General features: G+C 43.4%; 1 protein-coding gene across 5 annotated transcripts in view; it reads left to right on the forward strand.

Annotated features, from left to right (window-relative positions):
* The window catches only part of E2F6 (E2F transcription factor 6), a 46,649-nt gene that overhangs the window by 13,772 nt on the left and 14,585 nt on the right, over positions 1–18,292 (forward strand). For 4 of the 5 annotated variants that reach the window (XR_010130057.1, XM_063696060.1, XM_063696063.1 and 1 more), the window contains 3 exons: positions 666–821; positions 2,345–2,459; positions 4,707–4,854. Coding sequence is in view for 4 of the 5 variants with exons in the window: in XM_063696060.1 (XP_063552130.1) it covers positions 666–821; positions 2,345–2,459; positions 4,707–4,854 (419 nt within the window). In the remaining variant the exon portion in view is untranslated. Of the gene's footprint in view, positions 1–665; positions 822–2,344; positions 2,460–4,706; positions 4,855–5,957; positions 7,188–18,292 lie in introns of those variants that run through there. The other variant, XM_063696061.1, reaches the window with a different exon arrangement.

An 18,292-nucleotide genomic window follows, 5' to 3' on the forward strand; every position in this document is an offset into this window, starting at 1 on the left:
CCACCACGCCCGGCTAATTTTTGTATTTTTAGTAGAGACGGGGTTTCGCCATGTTGGCCAGGCTGGTCTATAACTCCTGACCTCAGTTGATTCACCTGCCTCAGCCTCCCAAAGTGCTGGGATTACAGGCGTGACCCACCATGCCTGGCCTGAAAATAATGTCTTTTTTTAAATGATGAATATAATCATTATATTCAGACAGAATGTGTACACTAGGGAAAAATACAGACTCATCACATTTTAGCAGAGGCACTGTCATTTAGCCAACCCTTTGTTTTCATGTGTAGGAACTCAAGTACTGTAAGATTATAACTTATCAGAAGCTGCGTTGTAAGTACTAGGACTGAGGCTGAAGCTGGGTGTTATTGACTCTTAGTTCAGTGCCCTTTTTATTTCCTTAGGCTGCCTCTGCTGTTATTAATTTCTGTTAGATTGTAATGTATTTTTTTGAAAAAGACTGTATAAGATGAAGAACTATAAATAATTTATGTACAGAAGGAATAATGGCTGTCTAGAACAAAGACTGCAGAAGTTAAAAGTCCCTAGTTTCTGTTGTTGTGGAAAACACTTATGGTAAACATTTGGAGAAGTTCCAGTAACCTAACTTGAAATTACTTTGTTATCTCCTAGTTGGTATTGATGCTGACATTTTTTTTCTTCTAAAGAGGATCTGATCTTAGCAATTTTGGAGCAGTTCCCCAACAAAAGAAGCTACAGGAGGAGCTTTCTGACTTATCAGCAATGGAAGATGCTTTGGATGAGTTAATTAAGGATTGTGCTCAGCAGCTGTTTGAGTTAACAGATGACAAAGAAAATGAAAGATATCCTTTAAGTCTATACCTTTTTAAAATTTCTGCCTCCAAAACAGATTACTGAAGTAGTAGAGTCAGCTTGGGGACTTAATTTATATCTTTAAGATATAAAATTAGACCATTGAAAGTTAAATACAAAATTAGCCAGGTGTGGTGGCACACATGGCTCTAATCCCAGCTCCTTGGGAGGGTGAGGCGGGAGAATCGCTTGAACCTGGGAGGCCGAGGTTGCTGTGAGCGGAGATGGCGCCATTGCACTCCAGTCTGGGCAACAGGAGCGAAACTCCGTCTCAAAAAAAAAAAAAAAAGTTAGGTAAAAGTTGGTAGTAGTATAACCTCAAACATACACAAACAGTAGGTTTTTTAACTTCTGTGTGGCATTTCTTAGATTAAATTCTGGATGATGACCTCAGGGGTACGGTACCAAACCAAGGTTGATGGTACCACTTAAAATGGTGAGTATTCATTTTTATAGTCTGAATACTATAAGGATAATAAAATATTTGTTGGCTTTTGTGAAGTTCATGTTTTTCCTAGAAATTTGTGAATGGAAGTTGATTTCTGAAACAGTGAATTGCCATTGAAGTGGTGCTTAAACTGCCATTTGTGTCCACAGAAGCGTGTTGTTGCTTAGTAGCAGTTTTGCTTTGAAACTCAATGTCTCAGGGAGCTGGGGGGTGGGGCTGGGGGAGCCTTGTCTTTGGTACTGACCTCCTGGGTGTCTTAAACCTGTATGCTGTGCTGTTCCCTGTGGCACCCTTTGAGGGGCTCACTGATTCTGAGCTATCCCATACCTCATATTTACTTAAAACTCTCTTCAGCAGTCAAAAACCTCTATTCCCACAGTACAGTTACTGGAAGGAAAAGAAAAAATAAGCACCAACATTACTGCAGCCAATCAGAAAAAAAAAGTGCTAGAGAAATCCAGTAAATGACTTAATTGGTAAAATTTGAGGCAACACAGTGAAACAAGACGAAAAAGACTCAGGTAGTGAGATGGAAAATAATTTTGGATGAAGTAACATCATACATGATAGTCTTGAGAAACTTAATCTCTAAGTCATTTATGCCTTTTTATAGATTTTTTTCCATCTTTCATTTTAGGGGATTCTTGTCAAAGCCCTGAGTGTTTTTTCTCAAAGTTATAGTAAGATCTAGCTTACTATACCTGAAAAGGGAATAGGGTGAAAATTTGAATTTCTTCGTGTGGTGTATTTGTGTTAGGGACTCAGACTTTATTAATATTTTTCTCCAGAAATTGCCATCATAATCATAATAGTAGAGCTTAAAGAAACTCTTTAGGTTGAGTTGTAAATATTGTAAAACCCTTCATAAAAATCTTAATTTTATGTGAATAATAAAGATTATCAAGGAAATTTATTTTTTTTTTTACTGCTTTCCTTAATGGTGAACTTGTATCTCATAAAAACTAAAAACTTTCTGACATTACCCTTGCATTAACTGAATTACTAGAGGTAAATTACCTCCCCAGTAAACAGCATTCTGTGTAGAGATCCTTGACTGAGTTTTACACTAGCATATGTGACCTATCAAGACATTCATAGCATTCAGGCCTTCCATGAACAGATCGTCATTGCAGTTAAAGCTCCAGCAGAAACCAGATTGGATGTTCCAGCTCCCAGAGAAGTAGGTAACCCTGCATTTTTAAAAAGATTTAAAGAGGGATGAGGGCCGACTGCTTAGGCTGTGATTTATTGCAGTCATACTTAAGAGCCGTTGTGTGCACATGCACTGTACATCCGATACTGCTCAAGGCACTTCACACATTTTAACTTGCTTCATCTAACACAACAAGTCAAGTAGTCATTATTATCTTAAAGATGAGGAACCAAAAGCTCACAAAGATGAGTTAATTTTTTCAGGATCGCCAGAATTCAAACCCAGTTAGTGTGGCTTCATAGTTTGCTTTTCACTATTGTACTGCAGTGCTTCTTAGAAGAATCACCAAGAATTGGCCTGTCTTAAAGTTCCAAAAGTAAGGTCTGGTCTCAGCCAAGGCACTGGGGAATTAACAAACTCTTGAAAGACTGATGAATAAACCAGGACGCTAGGTTCTGAATTTAAAATGGAAAAGTAGGATTTCTGTGTAAATGAACATTATTTTTGTCAGCCGCCAGCTGCTCAGTGCGTTCTTTCCCTTGCAGAAAAATTTGCATTGAAAGATAATTGCATCAGAAGGCTGCTTGATGAGGACAGAATCAGAACCAAGGAATGTGGCCATTCTTGGGACACATCCTCAAGACTGACAGCCTTGATAGACCCATCGGTGCTCATAGTGCGGGCCTCTGCATTGCCCTGGGGGTTTGCCTCCTGCCTAGCGAAGAATATTTTCTTGACCCGTTTTTCCTTTTGTCCCCAGCAGACCACTGTTCAAGTGAGCCCTGTATTACTCCACAGTGTATGGGTTAAGGGCTGGCTTTCATTTACCTCAGTCACACTCAAGTTATGATTTCTTGGTGATGTTTCCTAGTTGTTTTATTTTTAAGTAAGAAACTGCTAATCAACGCATCTTTACTTTGGGGCATAATAATTCATTCTGCAGAGACTAATGGATTTTTGGCTTTTCCCTATGCTGTGAGCTGCTTCAGACTGTAATTGCTAAATCTGGCTGAGCCTTTGATCATACCTGAGGCTTCTCTTAGAGTCCTATTTAAAGTCTCTGCACATGGGCCCTCTTGGCCAGAGCCTGACCGTGAAGATCTGGGGACCTAGTGTGATGGGTGGCAAACTGGCCCTCAGGTCAGATCCGGCCTGCTCCTTGTTCCTAGAAATAATTTGATTAGGACACAGCCACATGCACATTTGTTTACATATTGTCTCTGACTGCTTTCATACTATAGTGGCAGAGTTAAAAGGTTGTGACAGGGATAGTGTGACTTGCAAAGCCAAAAATATTTACCATCTCAGCCTTTATGGAAGTTTGACAACACCTAATTTAGTGGAATGTTACTGTTTAGAAATATCTATTAAATTGTACAGGATTTATCATTCAAACCAGCTGTGACCTGGCACTCTAGAAGCTGAGCACAGATGTTCTCTAGCCCACTTGTAGCACCAGGAAGTCATAGCAAGGACAAGTGAGGCTCTGAGACCGTCTGAGAGGCTGCATCTCCACAGACTCACCCTGGTATAAGATCACAGTGAGGTGTGGAGTGGGAAGGAGCAGTGGTGTATGTGTGTCTAGCCCAGGCCTAACTGCATTAAAGGGGAGAAAACAGACTTTGTTATAGTTGAAGCAGCTCCCAATTAAAGCAGTCATTTATAACTGGGGCTGTTCCTTAAGAATTTAGCATAATTCCCAGTAGAAGCACTCAAGTTGCCTGATATCTTACAGAAAAAAAGTATTTTGATTAATCCTGAGGAAATCTGAAATCAAAGAATGTGAATATCATAATGAGTTAATTACAGTCCTTTATAAATAATCTAAACGATTTTTTTGACGTTTTACTTGAGATATATTTTGATCTTTTCCTGTTCTTTCAACTGGACAAAAGAATGGCCCTTCCATTATCTCAAGACCTGTTCATTGGTCTGGAAATCCAAGCACATATTTATCCTGTGAGACTCTAGGGTATTCTAGAGTTCTGTGTTATCAAAACACTGATTTTTGACTGAAATACGGCCTCCTTGAAGGATCAGCTCCTGAGTAGAGAAAGACAGGCTCTTGAGTACTGAGGTTTTCACATGATAGCTCTGAAGCCATTACTGCAGGATCAAGTGTAGCTGTCTTCAGCATGGGAATTGGCCAGTGCTTTAATGTGACTACAGTTAAGGTGATTTTCTCAAATGTCTCGAAATTTTTGCAGTTCCAGTGAGTGAAAAAATATGATTTATTATTTCATTCATCTTGACGATTCCTGTGTCCTTTGCTAGGACTCTATCACAGTGCACATAAGGAGCACCAACGGACCTATCGATGTCTATTTGTGTGAAGTGGAGCAGGGTCAGACCAGTAACAAAAGGTCTGAAGGTGTCGGAACCTCTTCATCTGAGAGCACTCATCCAGAAGGCCCTGAGGAAGGTAAATATACCAGTGATTCTGACAGTATTTTAATTAAGCATGCATAATTTTATTAATGTGTATTATGGCCTTAAGATATTTTTACTCTTCCTAGCCACAAAAACATGAGTAAAAAATTACAACATAACTCTTACTGTAGTTTAGAATATTTCTGTGAACATTATAGTTAAATTTCTGTAGTTTTGGTAGCAGTGAAAACTTAGAATTCTGTTTGGTCCCATGGTGATACCAACTTGCGATGGCCTCTGAATAGGGCAGGCTTTCAGTCAAACAGCAGCTCCACTCAGCCAAAGAGCCTGCCCATGACCCGGCCGGGAGACTTCCCCTTCTGCACATCTTGGAGAAGGGAAGGGGCTAGACCTGCTTGACCCAGGCAGTCAAACACCCACTCAACTCAGCCAACAGCCCACTCCACAAGAGTCAGTCCTCAGTTGCACATTTCTAAGGACGTCGCCTCTGGACCCATCTGGCCAGAGCAGTGACTCCATCTAACCTCGGAACCGAGCTTGCAGCGCTGTCCAACAGCAGATCCCAAATAGTGGAATTGCCTGAGCAGGGGGCCAGCATCCTGTGACCGGCCTGGGCAGAAGCCATCACAGTACCCAGCCAACAGCTCCACCGACATCCGAACAAAGACCCAGCCAACTGGAGAACTCGACAAGCGCTGCGGGCCAGGGTGGTCTTCAGCTGGCCCTTGCAGAGCCACAGGCTGGACCGATAGGAAGCTTTCACTGACGAAGAGTACCTGTAATGACCAGAAGAGGGGGCTGTTGCCCACATGCAGACAACAGCACAAAGACACAAGGATTACAAAGACTGGGGGAGTCATGACGGCTCCAAAAGAAACTAATAAAGCCCTAATAAGGGAAGGCTTCCTCCATTCTCGGACGGGTGCTTTCAGGTACAAGTTAGAGTTCCAGTTTATTCTTGAGAGGCTGAAAAAATTAGCCTTATGCCATTAACCTGAGAATACGTGTTCTTGACCAGGCATCTTCAGGGTTTTCTGAAGTAGTCAGATTGTGTATTCTTTTACGTATTTGCCTATCAGACCTTCACTTAGGTGTATTCACTTAGGTGTATTTCTCTCTCGTGTTCTTTTCCAGAAGAAAATCCTCAGCAAAGTGAAGAATTGCTTGAAGTAAGCAACTGAAGGCATTTGAGAATTTATGTATCACTGAGTTTTTTGGGAATATCTTCATGGAGAATTACGCATCAAATTTGATTCTCAGAGCAATAAATTATCCATGAAGTGCTCTCGTTCTCAGTAGCGGCATCATGGCCAGTAGTGTCTTTGAGGAGTTCACCACTTAGATTACTGAGTAATTGTGGTTTCCACATTTGAGAACAACTCCTTTTATAATTATTCACTGCTTTTTGTCAGTGAAATAGACATCTTGCCTCCTGAAGTAGCTTCATCACAGAGTGTCATGAAGACAGACAGTCAGGCTGAAATGGACAGTTCTTTGTGGACTCTACCCTTCCCTTCAAGGAGTATGTCATATATCACAAAAGAAATTGCCTTACACTGGTTCATGTTTGCAGTTACTGTTGTACATTGCATAGATGTACACGCGAATTTAAATGTGATGTCTTTGTATATATCTGTATAATGTTTAGATTACTTACGAAATATGTCTGAGTGACACTTTTCACCCTTGTACAGCCAAAATAATGTATATATGGAAAGTGACAGACAAATTCTCTAATCTCTTTGGTATCTATAACTTATTAGAATCCTCTGGATGAGGGTTAGAAGAGACTTTTTCCAAACTTCTACATGTAGAAGTATCATAAATGTGCTACACATTTATGTTTGTGGATTTAATTAAAGTATTTTAATATGCTTTTCAGTGCTAAAATTGGAGTCAGATACTTCTTGGTTTTAAGCTGTCTACCTAATTGCTGTCTCCCAGCAGATTGGTGGCATGCCCAGTGGCTTTGGGGGCAAGAATAGAAATGCCATCAGGAAATAGCTGAATTCATTGTGAAACATGAATTCAGTCATGGTGATAATTGGAAACTCCTTTCAGGTTTTTGCAAGTAGATTTTGTAATGTTTGTGTATGCAGCCTTGCTGTTGAGTCAGTCCAAGGGGTTTTATTTAGGACAAGTTGTACCTTGCCCTCTCTCCAGCTCTGCTCCCACATTTTCACATACCTAGCTATTTCTACCTCATTGGGTAAGTCATTTACCACTCTGTGCCTCAGTTTACTCTGTAGTTTACCATTAGACTGTGAGCTCCTTGAGGGACTTTGTCATAATCACTGTTACATCCCAGTGCCTCACACCATGCCTGGACCTTAAGAAGTGCTCAATAAATGTCTGAACAAATAAGTGAGTGGAGTGAGTGAATTGTAAGATCAAAATAATAATATTTGGTTTGTCTATCTTACAAGATTCCTGTGTCGTTTGAATATTGCTTTTAAAGAAATATTTGAAGCGACTTCAAATTCAGACTGTATTTAAAAAGATTTAAAATCGGAATCCAAAATCAAAGTATTAAAAAATAATGCTGAGTGTTTAGGATTCACATACCTCTGAGCTCTGGTGGCTTTTGCCAGTCCTGTCCCTCTGCTGAGCACCAGCCCCTTCCTGCAGCAGTCCCGCCGGTGTGTTTCTGTGCACCTGGGGATGAAGTGTGCTCCTCCCCCAGTGGTTAGCCTCAATGCTTTTCCTCCCTCTGTTTTATTATTTGAAATTAGCCAAAGAAAAGCTGCAGGGGGCACTGCTGATCATCACTGGACCGGTGGGTCGTACTGTTTGACAGAATAGGGAATACAGGAGGAAGAGCAAGCCTAGGGTAAAACTTAGGTTTGGGACATGCTTGATGAAAGCAAGAGTTGAGCAGGTTGTTGTGTGTATGTAGGTCAGGTGCTCAGCGGAAAAGTCTGAGCTGTATAGTACGTTAGGCAGATGTCAGTTTAGATGCGATAGTTTAAGCCACAGGAGTAGGAGAGGTCATCTAAAGAGTACGGCAGGCCTAAGGGCATCTATATTTAAGGAGAAATACAGAAGAAGTCTCCTGAGAAGGAATAACGGGGCGGGTGGGGAGGGAGAAGGCAGTGTCCCAAAAACCAACAAAGGTTTTACCAAAGGTAATACCATCATTTCTGAGCAGCAGTTCCTTAACTTGTGAATGTGGCAAATGTTCTCCTTTACAAATTGTTCTGAAGGTAAAATGAGATCATGTAAACGAAAATCCTTTGTAAATTACAGATGTGTCTTATAAATGAAGTATCTCTCGAGTCACTCCATCTTCTGGCGTTGGGTCTCTGATTTTTAAAACGGATAAAATAAGCATCCCATGAACTCGTTTCTGGGCCCTTCCTCCTCACTAACCCTAACCTTTCCAACCTCACTGTCCCATCTCTGTGTGCACCGCTTTTTCCTTCAGAAACCTTGAGCGATCCGTGTTTCCTTCAGGCCGAAGTGCAGACTCTGGATATAGAAGGGCCCAAGCCTTGCTTACCAATCCTGCCTTGGTACCTGCCTTGCAGACCTTCACCCCAGTAAATTGGTCTCATCGCTACCTGAAGCACACAGTGAACTTTCCCATCTCCCTGCCTTTGCTCTTATCCTATCCTCTTCCTGTTCTCTGTGTTTCAAAATCACATCCCTATTCTGGACCTGGCTTCACCCATGCCTCCCCTTTACTCCTACCCTGCATGCAGTTTATACACAGCACGCAGGTGGCCATCTTCCTTCCTCATAAGTTGCTGTGGCTAAGTTCCCAGCTGCCATTCCATGTTGTCAGAGTGTAAGGTCATGTCTTAATATGTATTTCTCATATTAATGTAGTGTATGATAGGGGTTGGCTGTGTCCCCACCCAAATCTCGAATTGTAGTTCCCATAATCCCCATGTGTCGTGGGAGGGACCAGGTGGAGATAACTGAATCATGGGAGCTGTTTCCCTGCATCCTGTTCTCGTGATAGTAAGTTCTCACGAGATCTAATGGTTTAATAGAGGGCTTTTCCCTTTGCTTGGCTCTCATTCTCCCTCCTGCCACCATATGAAGAAAGACGTATTTGCTTCCTCTTCCACCATGATTGTAAATTTCCTGAGCCAGCCATGCTGAACTATGAGTCAATTAAGTCTGTTTCCATTATAAATTACCCAGTCTTGGGTATGTCTTTGTTAGCAGTTTGAGAATGGACTAATACAGTAAATTGGTACCACAGAGAGTGGGGCGCTGCTGTAAAGATACCCGAAAATGTGGAAGCAACTTTGGAACTGAGTAACAGGCAGAGGTTGGAACAGTTTGGAGGGTTCAGAAGAAGACAGGAAAATGTGGGAAACATTTAGAACTTCCTAGAGACTTGTTGAATAGCTTTGACAAATTGCTGATAGTGATATGGACAGTGAAGTCCAGGCTGAAGTGGTCAAGATGGAGATGAAGAACCTATTGGAAGCGGGAGTAAAGGTCACTCTTGCTATGCAAAGAGACTGGTAGCATTTTGCCCCTGCCCTAGAGATGCATGGAACTTTGAGAGAGATGAGTTAGGGTATCTGGCAGAAGAAATTTCTAAGCAGCAAAGTGTTCGAGAGGAAGCAGAGCATAAAAGTTTGGAAAATTTTGCAGCCTGATGATGGGATAGAAAAGAAAACTCCATTTTCTGGGGAGAAATTTAAGCTGGCTGCAGAAATTTGCATAAGTAACGTCAAATGTTAATCACCAAGAGAATGGGGAAGATGTCTCCAGGGCATGTGAGAGACCTTCCAGCAGCCCCTCCTATCACAAGCCTGGGGGCCTATGAGGGCCCCCCCTGCTCTATGCTGCATTGGGACATGGTGCCCTGCATCCTAGCTTCTTCAGCTCCAGCCTTGGCTAAAAGGGACCAACATAAAGCTCAGGCTGTTGCTTCAGAGGGTGCAAGCCCCAAGCCTTGGTGGCTTACACATGGTGTTGGGCCTATGGGTGCACAGAAGTCAAGAATTAAGGTCTGGGAACCTCTGCCTAGATTTCAGAGGATGTATGGAAACACCTGCATGTCCAGGCAGAAGTTCGCTCTCTGGAGAACCTCTGCTAGGGCAGTGTGGAAGGGAAATACGGGGTTGGATCCCCCACACAGAGTCCTGACTGGTGCACTGCCTGGTGGAGCTGTGAGAACAGGGCCACTGTCCTCCAGACCCCAGAATGGTAGCTTGCACTGTGCACCTGGAAGAGTCCCAGACACTCAACACCAGCCTGTGAAAGCAACCAAGATGGGGGTGGGGGTGTACCCTGCAAAGCCACAGGGGTGGGGCTGCCCAAGGCCGTGGGAGCCCACCTCTTGCATCAACATCACCTGGATGGGAGACACAGAGTCAAAGGAGATCATTTTGGAACTTTAAGGTTTAATGACTGCCATATTGGATTTTGGACTTGCATGGCACCCGTAGCCTCTTTGTTTTGGCCAATTTCTCCCATTTGGAACGGGTGTATTTACCCAATGCCTGTACCCCCATTGTATCTAGGAAGTAACTAACTTGCTTTTGGTTTTACAGGCCCATAGGTGGAAGAAGGGGCTTGTCTTGTCTGAGATGAGACTTTGGACTTAGAGTTTTGAGTTAATGCTGGAATGAGCTAAGACTTTGGGTGACTGTTGGAAGGGCAGGGTTATGTTTGGAATTATGAGGACAGGAGATTTGGGAGGGGCCAGGGACAGAATGATATGGTTTGGCTGTGTTCCCACCCCAATCTCATCTTGAATTATAGTTCCCATAATCCCCACGTGTTGTGGGAGGGACCAGATGGAGAAAATTGAATCATGGGGGCTGTTTCCTCCATCCTGTTCTCGTGATAGTAAGTTCTCACAAGATCCGATGCTTTTATAAGGGACTTCCCCCGTGGATCGGCTCTCATTCTTCTCTCTCCTGCCACTATGTGAAGAAGGACGTGTTTGCTTCGCCTTCCACCATGATTGTAAGTTTCCTGAGGCCTCAGCCATGCTGAACTGTGAGTCAATTAAACCTCTTTCCTTTATAAATTACCCAGTCTTGGGTATGTCTTTATTAGCAGCATGAGAATGGAGTAATACAACGTTCAGTAAGTTGTTGGTGGTTGATAAGTGACCTGACCTGACTACATCATTCGACCCAACTCCCAAGAAATTTTTTTTTTTTTTTTTTTTTTTTTTTGTAACGAAGTCTTGCTCTGTCACACAGGCTGGAGTGCAGTGGTGTGATCTCAGCTCACTGCAACCTCTGCCTCCCAGGTTCAAGTGATTCTCGTGCCTCAGCCTCCAGAGTAGCTGAGATTTCAGGCATGGGCCACCACAGCTGGCTAATTTTTGCATTTTTTTAGTAGAGGCGGGATTTCACCACGTTGGCCAGGCCGGTCTCGAACTCCTGACCTCAAGTGATCTGCCCGCCTCGGCCTCCCAAAGTGCTGGGATTACAGACATGAGCCAGCACACCTGGCCCTGAGAAATTTTTTTAAAAGATGACTTCAGGCCGAGCGTGGTGGCTCACGCCTGTAATCCCAGCACTTTGGGAGGCCGAGTCAGGCGGGTCACAAGGTCAAGAGATCGAGACCATCCTAGCCAACATGGTGAAACCCATCTGTACTAAAAATACAAAAATTAGCTGGGCCTAGTGGCGCGCACCAGTCGTTCCAGCTACTTGGGAGGCTGAGGCAGGAGAATCACTTGAACCCAGGAGGTAGAGGTTGCAATGAGCCAAGATTGCACCACTGCGTTCCAGCCTGGCAACAGAGCGAGACTCCATCTAAAGTTAAAAAAATAAATAAATAAATAAATAAAAAAGACGACTTCAGTAACTAACAAACGGAATTTGTAATGAAAAAAAAATGATTGCCAAATTTGCATTTTGCTAAAAGTTAAAGCACATCTAACTAATTGTCCTTTGCCTCAGCAAAAGATGAGCCCCCCTGTACTTGAGACAGCTATGACTCCTTTTGTGCCTCCCTTTTGATGGTTTTGGCCCCAGGGATGCATGTATTGGCGGAGTCAAGTGAATGCCCAAGGTTAGCAAGTGAATGATGGTGCCGCTGAGGGCTTGAGGGGCTTAAGACAGAACCAGCGTTTCACTTTCGTACATGAAACTGTTTCTTCATATCTCAGAAATGGGCCACTCGATTAACATAATTAAAAATGAAAATCAGAATAAAACCACCTGGGTCATTAAAAGCAACCCATTGTATTACAGTGTTTCAAAGTTGGCTTTTTGATTCTATTAGGATTGGCTTACCCCACCCTCCAAGCGGTGCAACCCGGCCTTGCCAGGCGTTAGCTGCAGATTAAGGCAGTGCCTTCTCCTGGCTTTATGTTTTGCTTTTGTAGTTTCTCTGACTACTAAAGACAGACCTGGTGCCTTGTTGGCCTTAGGCCCTACTGTCACTCCAGTCAGGTGGGAAAGGGATGATATTTGGGGCTTTCAGCCTGGCCTTCGGAGGACAGGAGGCGAGGGCTCAGAGAAGCAAGGGAAGATCTGCTGAGAGAAGGTAAAGAAAGGAGCAAAAAACAAAAGGAGGAAAGAGCCAGGATGACAGGATAGGGAGAGAAGAAAGGGGGACACAGTATAAAGGAGAAGCAGTGGGAGAAGTGATGAAGAGTGACAGTATGGCCTGGGAGATGTGAGTCTCCAAAGCCAAGGCATGGGTCAAGCAAGGTGGCCATCACCGCAGCCGGAGGAGCAGCCCCGGACCACAGGTCTGGAAGGCGAGATGCCCAGAGGTGGAGGGTTGCAACTCACCTTGAAGCTACCACTTGGCAAGTTCTGATGTAGTTTCAAGGAAGGATGGCCTTTGGGATCTGAAGAGGCTATTAAAACAACTTTCCATTTTCCAACTACATATTTATATGAGGCTGGGTTTTTCTTTATGTATGTAAACCAAAACGTATCACAGCAGAATTCACACAAGCTGACAGGAAAATCCATCTGTCTTCTATTAGGCCAGACTTCAAGAGATTTGTGAAATGTAAAATAGTGCCATCTTCACTAAATTGTTTTTGTCTTGGAAAACATAGTTTTTTCCATAAAAATATTTAACATGTATTGTGTTTACTATTTTTATTTTTAGATGGATTAAATACTTATATAATTTCTTAGTTTTAATTTGCAATACTTATATAATTTCCTAGTTTTAATGTGCAATACTTTACATATCAGTCAGTATAATACATATATAAACAAAAGCTTTGTGGGGTGTTTAATGTTTTAGAGTTTAAGGAGGTGCTGAGGCCCGAGCTTATTCTATCCAAGGATCCAAGGGCTTGTAACTACAGGCAGCTCTCCTTCTCTTGAGAGAGCTGAAGAGGGGCCTGTGTGCACACCCCCACACAATACACTCCCTCCTTTCTCCAAACACCCACAGTGACTCTCAGGATAAACACATGGACTCAAAGCAGTGGCCAGCCACCTTTAAAAAAATATAGTGCTGGACCCAATGTCTTTATTCTTGCTCATTGAGCCTTTCTAGTTCCCATTCTTTTATTTCGAATGAAGGTAATTGTATCCAACCAGTCATTCACATTATTTCTAGCTAATGTTTGTGAAAATTTAGGCTGTCAGGAAAAATGAATCTCTGTACACAGGGCTGATGACAAAAGAAGGGAGCATTTTCAGAACTACGCTAGCATTAGGCTTCCGTGTAGAGGAACCTGGATTAGAGTGACACTGTTGGCCTCTGCTACTCCCTCAGTCGCTCTTTTAGAAGCAAAGCGGGTGGCTTCTCTGAGTATGGAAAAGGGAACTGGACATGAAAGGCTTGGTGGCTTTGGCTTTCCTCTGTTCGGGAATTTCCTGCCTGTGGAGATACGCATCTGGATTGACCTGAGGGGGGCTCCTGCAATTGTTCAGTTATGCCAATTGTTCTCAGCTGGGGACATTTTGTTCCCCAGGGGACACTGGGCAATGTCTGGAGACAGTTTTGATTATCATGACTGGAGTGCTGTTGGCATCTAGGAGTGGAGGACGGGATGCTGCTAAACCTAGTGTACAGGATAAACCCAGCGACAGTCACCCGGTCCAGCGTGCCAATGGTGCTGAGGCCAAGAGACCTAAGTTAGGTCAGTAACAGAGGCAGATAATCTGTCCATTTCAAGAGGAAGTGCTAACTAGCGTTTTGCTCACCAATCTAAAGCCACATCCCCATCAGCTTTATTAGTAATAGCAGGGAGATTTTTACCTCTATCTTTTTATGTCTATCAGTTGATTCTGACCATGGAAGGGGAAGAGGGATATTACTTATTGAGAAAAGAATCCGGAACAGACTTTGCACTGGGGCTCCATATTAGTGAGGATTAAATTCAGCTGCACACAACACACAACGGTGGCTTAAACAAGACAGAAGTTTATTTCTCTCACACATTTAGGAAGGAGACAGTCCCGAGTTGGTATTGTTCTCCAAGAGGTCAGGAACCAAGGCCCCTTCCAGGTATTGGTTCTTCATGCTTGGCTTCCATTCCCAAGGTCACTTCAAAATGCAAGGGAGCTGCTGGAGCCCACCCCATAATAGTACGTATTATTTACATGCTAGCCAGCAGGAAGGATGAAGAAGGAGAAGAAGGGTACAATTCCTGTCCTTAAGGACACTTCCAGCAGGTTGTGACCACACTTTAACTGACATCCATTGGTCACAGCTTAGCCACTTAGACTTAGAAATGTCATGTTTAGAGGAGGGAGGTACAGCCACGTGCCCAGCTAACGACCGAGAATTCTGTTGCTATTCAAGAAGGGAAGAATAGGAACTGGATATGGTAGATACTCAAGTGTCTATCAAGTTCTGGTTCCCCTCCCCTTCTGGGAACCAAAAGATGGAACCTATTAGTGAGGCCATCTGGTTTGTTCTAGCCAGTTGGCTATGACGGGAGGTGACACGTGGTGACAAGATTATAGTCTCCAGTAGCTCTCTCCTGCCAAGGCAGCCAAGGAAGCCACAGGTTCCAGATGTTGCTACAAGGCACTGCAGCCTCCACTGACCTGGATCCCTCAGAGACTGAATGGGAATGGAGCCTCTGCCAATCTACATGCAACATGAACTGTATCAAAGCACTGAGATTTATTTGAAGTTAATTTTTACTGCAACATGACTTAGCCCATCTTAACTAATATGTCTGGGGACAACTAGCAGTCTCTGCCGCAGGTCAGTGAGGGAAAGAATAATGCAGTCAAAATAGCCTCACAAACTAGTGTCATAAATGCCTTCGGCTCACTCGGAACTGTTGACAGTTGCTTATGATGGGCAAAGTTGAAGCACTAGTCGCTCAATGAAAAGTGGCCTTCTGAATGCATTTGTTTGCTACTCGTATAATGGGTGCCTAACACAAATTTGGGTGATGATTGCCATCTGGCAGAGAATTCACGATTATTCAGATTTCTTCACTTGCTTTCAATTAAACAGATGCTGCTGAAGAATAGCATTGACTTGAAAAAGACATTTTTGGATCACATTCTTGTTAACAAAATGAATTCATGTAATTTTTATATATCAAATCTAAATGAATCAACTTGGTGAGAAAGAAGTCCTTGCTCTCAAGAAGTCAGCGTAATACCCTGGCTATGTGATTTTTTCTGTTCTTGCCATAATCTGGTCTGCAGGGATCTTGATTCTTTTGAGCCTCCTCAGGACATCACACTGTTCTGTGACGTTGGACCTGTCGAGCAGGAAGGAGCAAGTACCCCAGATGTCTTCGTAAGACATACGTGTGCCAAGGGGGCAGTAAATGCACTTTTGATAGCAAGGTCTGTATCAGTCAGGGTCCAGTAAGAAAACCGTTGTAGGTATTACAGCAGAGGTGAGTGAAGACAGGAAATGGGTTACTCAGATGTTGGAAGGCTAAGAAGCAAAAAGGGGATATTGAGGTAACAGATATGAATACATTCAGGGGCCGACTCTGGGTACACTGCTTATGAGTTAGCCCTGCTCCTCAAGGAGCAGTTATTTAAAAAATAAAAACAAATTCAGGAAGTGACTACCACCCCTAGGAAAAGTAGGGATACCGTAACGTAGGAGCTCATAGGAGAGGTCCCCATGCGGAGGAGCTCATAGGAGAGGTCCCCACGCGGAGGAGCTCATAGGAGAGGTCCCCAAGCGGCTGGCACTTAGACCTTGGAGGAGATGCCACCACAGTGCTTGGACTTCCAGTGGGGAAGGAGACACCCACCAAATGTCTGGGGCCCAATCCTCTGATTGAGGGATGGCACAGCTGGCGTGCCACCCCAGATGGGTACAGCCACATACTTGAGCTGCCAAAACAATCTGGAAACTGGAGCCATCACAATCTTCTACTGCTGTAGGGACACAGACGGGAACTAGAAAAAGGAAGAAAAGTTCCTCCTCCTCCCACTTTCCACTCTCCTACCATTGCCTCCTCGTGTCAGAACTCACCAGCTAGCAAGGGAATACAGGAAATGGGTTTGCAGAGAGCCAGTCCCAGGATCACAGAATAGAAACGAGAAGGGCGGACTTGGATCTGAGACAGAATAAACACCCAGCATCCGCTTCCTGCCCATCATGGCCCCATGGGGTAGGAGTCCCAGCTCTGTCCCTGGCTATGATGTTAGATGCATCTTACAAATATAAATTATAAAATTATAATTGTAAAATTCCTTTTTGTTTTTATTTATTATTATTATTATTATTATTATTATTATTATTATTATTATTTGAGATGGAGTTTCACTCTGCTGCCCAGGCTGGAGTGCAGTGGCGTGATCTCAGCTCACTGCAGCCTCCACCTCCTGGGTTCAAGCAATTCTGTCTCAGCCTCCTGAGTAGCTGGGATTACAGGCGCCGGCCACCACGCCCAGCTAATTTTTTGTGTTTTTAGTAGAGACGGGGTTTCACCATGTTGGCCAGGCTGGTCTCAAACTCCTGACCTCAGGTGATCCACCCGCCTCAGCCTCCCAAAGTGCTGGGATTACAGGCATGAGCCACCGAGCCTGGCCAAATTCCTTTTTAGTTTTCATATTCTGTGATACTAAATTGAGATCTGCGTCCAAGATGATTGCAAGTCCAAGTTGATAACTGGAATATTTGTTTCTTAGATAGTACATTTCGTCACATGATTTGACTTGTGTAAATACAGACCAGCCTCACTGGATGTACTACTGTTTTCCTCAGCTTCATTCTCCTTTATTTAGTACAATAATTTGCCGTCGTGATTTATGGCCCTTTCGTCCTCAAGGTCACCTTCCGTTTTCTTTGCGACTGTAGTCAGTGCACACACATGCTGAGGGAATAGCACCTACCTAGTTCTCCTCTATTTATAGCCTGAAACTATAGTGAGAGAAGTTAAAACCTTACAGTCTTTTAACTTGCCAGGTTAAAACCTGGCAGTGGTGTCTACAAAGGTGGCAACATCAAGTGCTTATACTGTCCTGAAATTTTGTGCCAAGAATGCAAACCCACTGGTCTTGAAGCAGAACATGTCTCAACACAGAACCGCGAAGCTCACACATGAAGTGGTTGTGTGGTCGAGGCTGGGGGCTGTTCCCAAGCATTTCTGTAGCATTTCAGTCATGAGGCGCAGCACCCACGGTGCGGCGTAGGTGGAAAGAAAAGAAAACCACCCACCCTCCGTCACATTAGGAACTGAGCTACTTTGCACATTTCTTCTAGAATTCTAGGTGTTCCCAAAGGCAGCTGGAAAACTAAATGACTAAATGAAAATCTAAAGAACACAGCAAAATTGATGGGGGAAAATTATTTTCCGATTTAATCCAAGTCGTATATGGCTTGTTTCCTTTAAATCCCCATTGATGCCTGTTTATAAAGACAGAAATTTAGTTGAAATCAAAGCATTTAAGTTTTACTAATCTTTGTGTTCTGCTTTATTCCACCAGGAGTTAATAAGCCTCCTTTTGATGCATTGCTCTTTGTAATAAAATGTGTATGGGTCTTCTTTCTTTTTGAAACGGAATCTTGTTATGTTGGCCAGGCTGGTCTCAATCTCCTGGGCTCAGGCAATCCTCTCGCCTCGGCCTCCCAAAGCGCTGGGTTTACAGGCGTGAGCCACCTTGCCAGGTCTGTATGGATCTTCTGAAATCTGCTCCTGATGGCATTGTTGATTTAAATGAGGTTGTATCCACATTGGGAAAAACTAGGAGGATATTGCATCATAATCATGTTGCATAGTGTTCATCTCGTTCAGAACAGACCCCAGCATCACAGTCAATGGACGTGAGTTGTCTTAAAACTTTTCACTGTTTTTAAGCATTAGTAACATAGGAATGATGTTGCTTTTAAAAATCTGAATATGACAATAATGAGAAATTGGGACCAGGTGTGTTGGCTCACACCTGTAATTTCAGCACTTTGGGAGGTTGAGGGGGGAAGATTGCTTGAGCCCAGGAGTTCGAGGATGCAGTGAGCTGTGATCACGCTACTGTGCTGCAGCCTGGGCAGTGGAGCAAGACACTGTCTCTTAAAAAAAATGTAGAAAACATATGGATTAAATGTATGTTCAATAAAAATTAATTACAGGGTTCTATAAA

This window comes from Gorilla gorilla, chromosome 12, assembly GCF_029281585.2.
Source record: "Gorilla gorilla gorilla isolate KB3781 chromosome 12, NHGRI_mGorGor1-v2.1_pri, whole genome shotgun sequence".
NCBI lineage: Eukaryota > Metazoa > Chordata > Mammalia > Primates > Hominidae > Gorilla > Gorilla gorilla.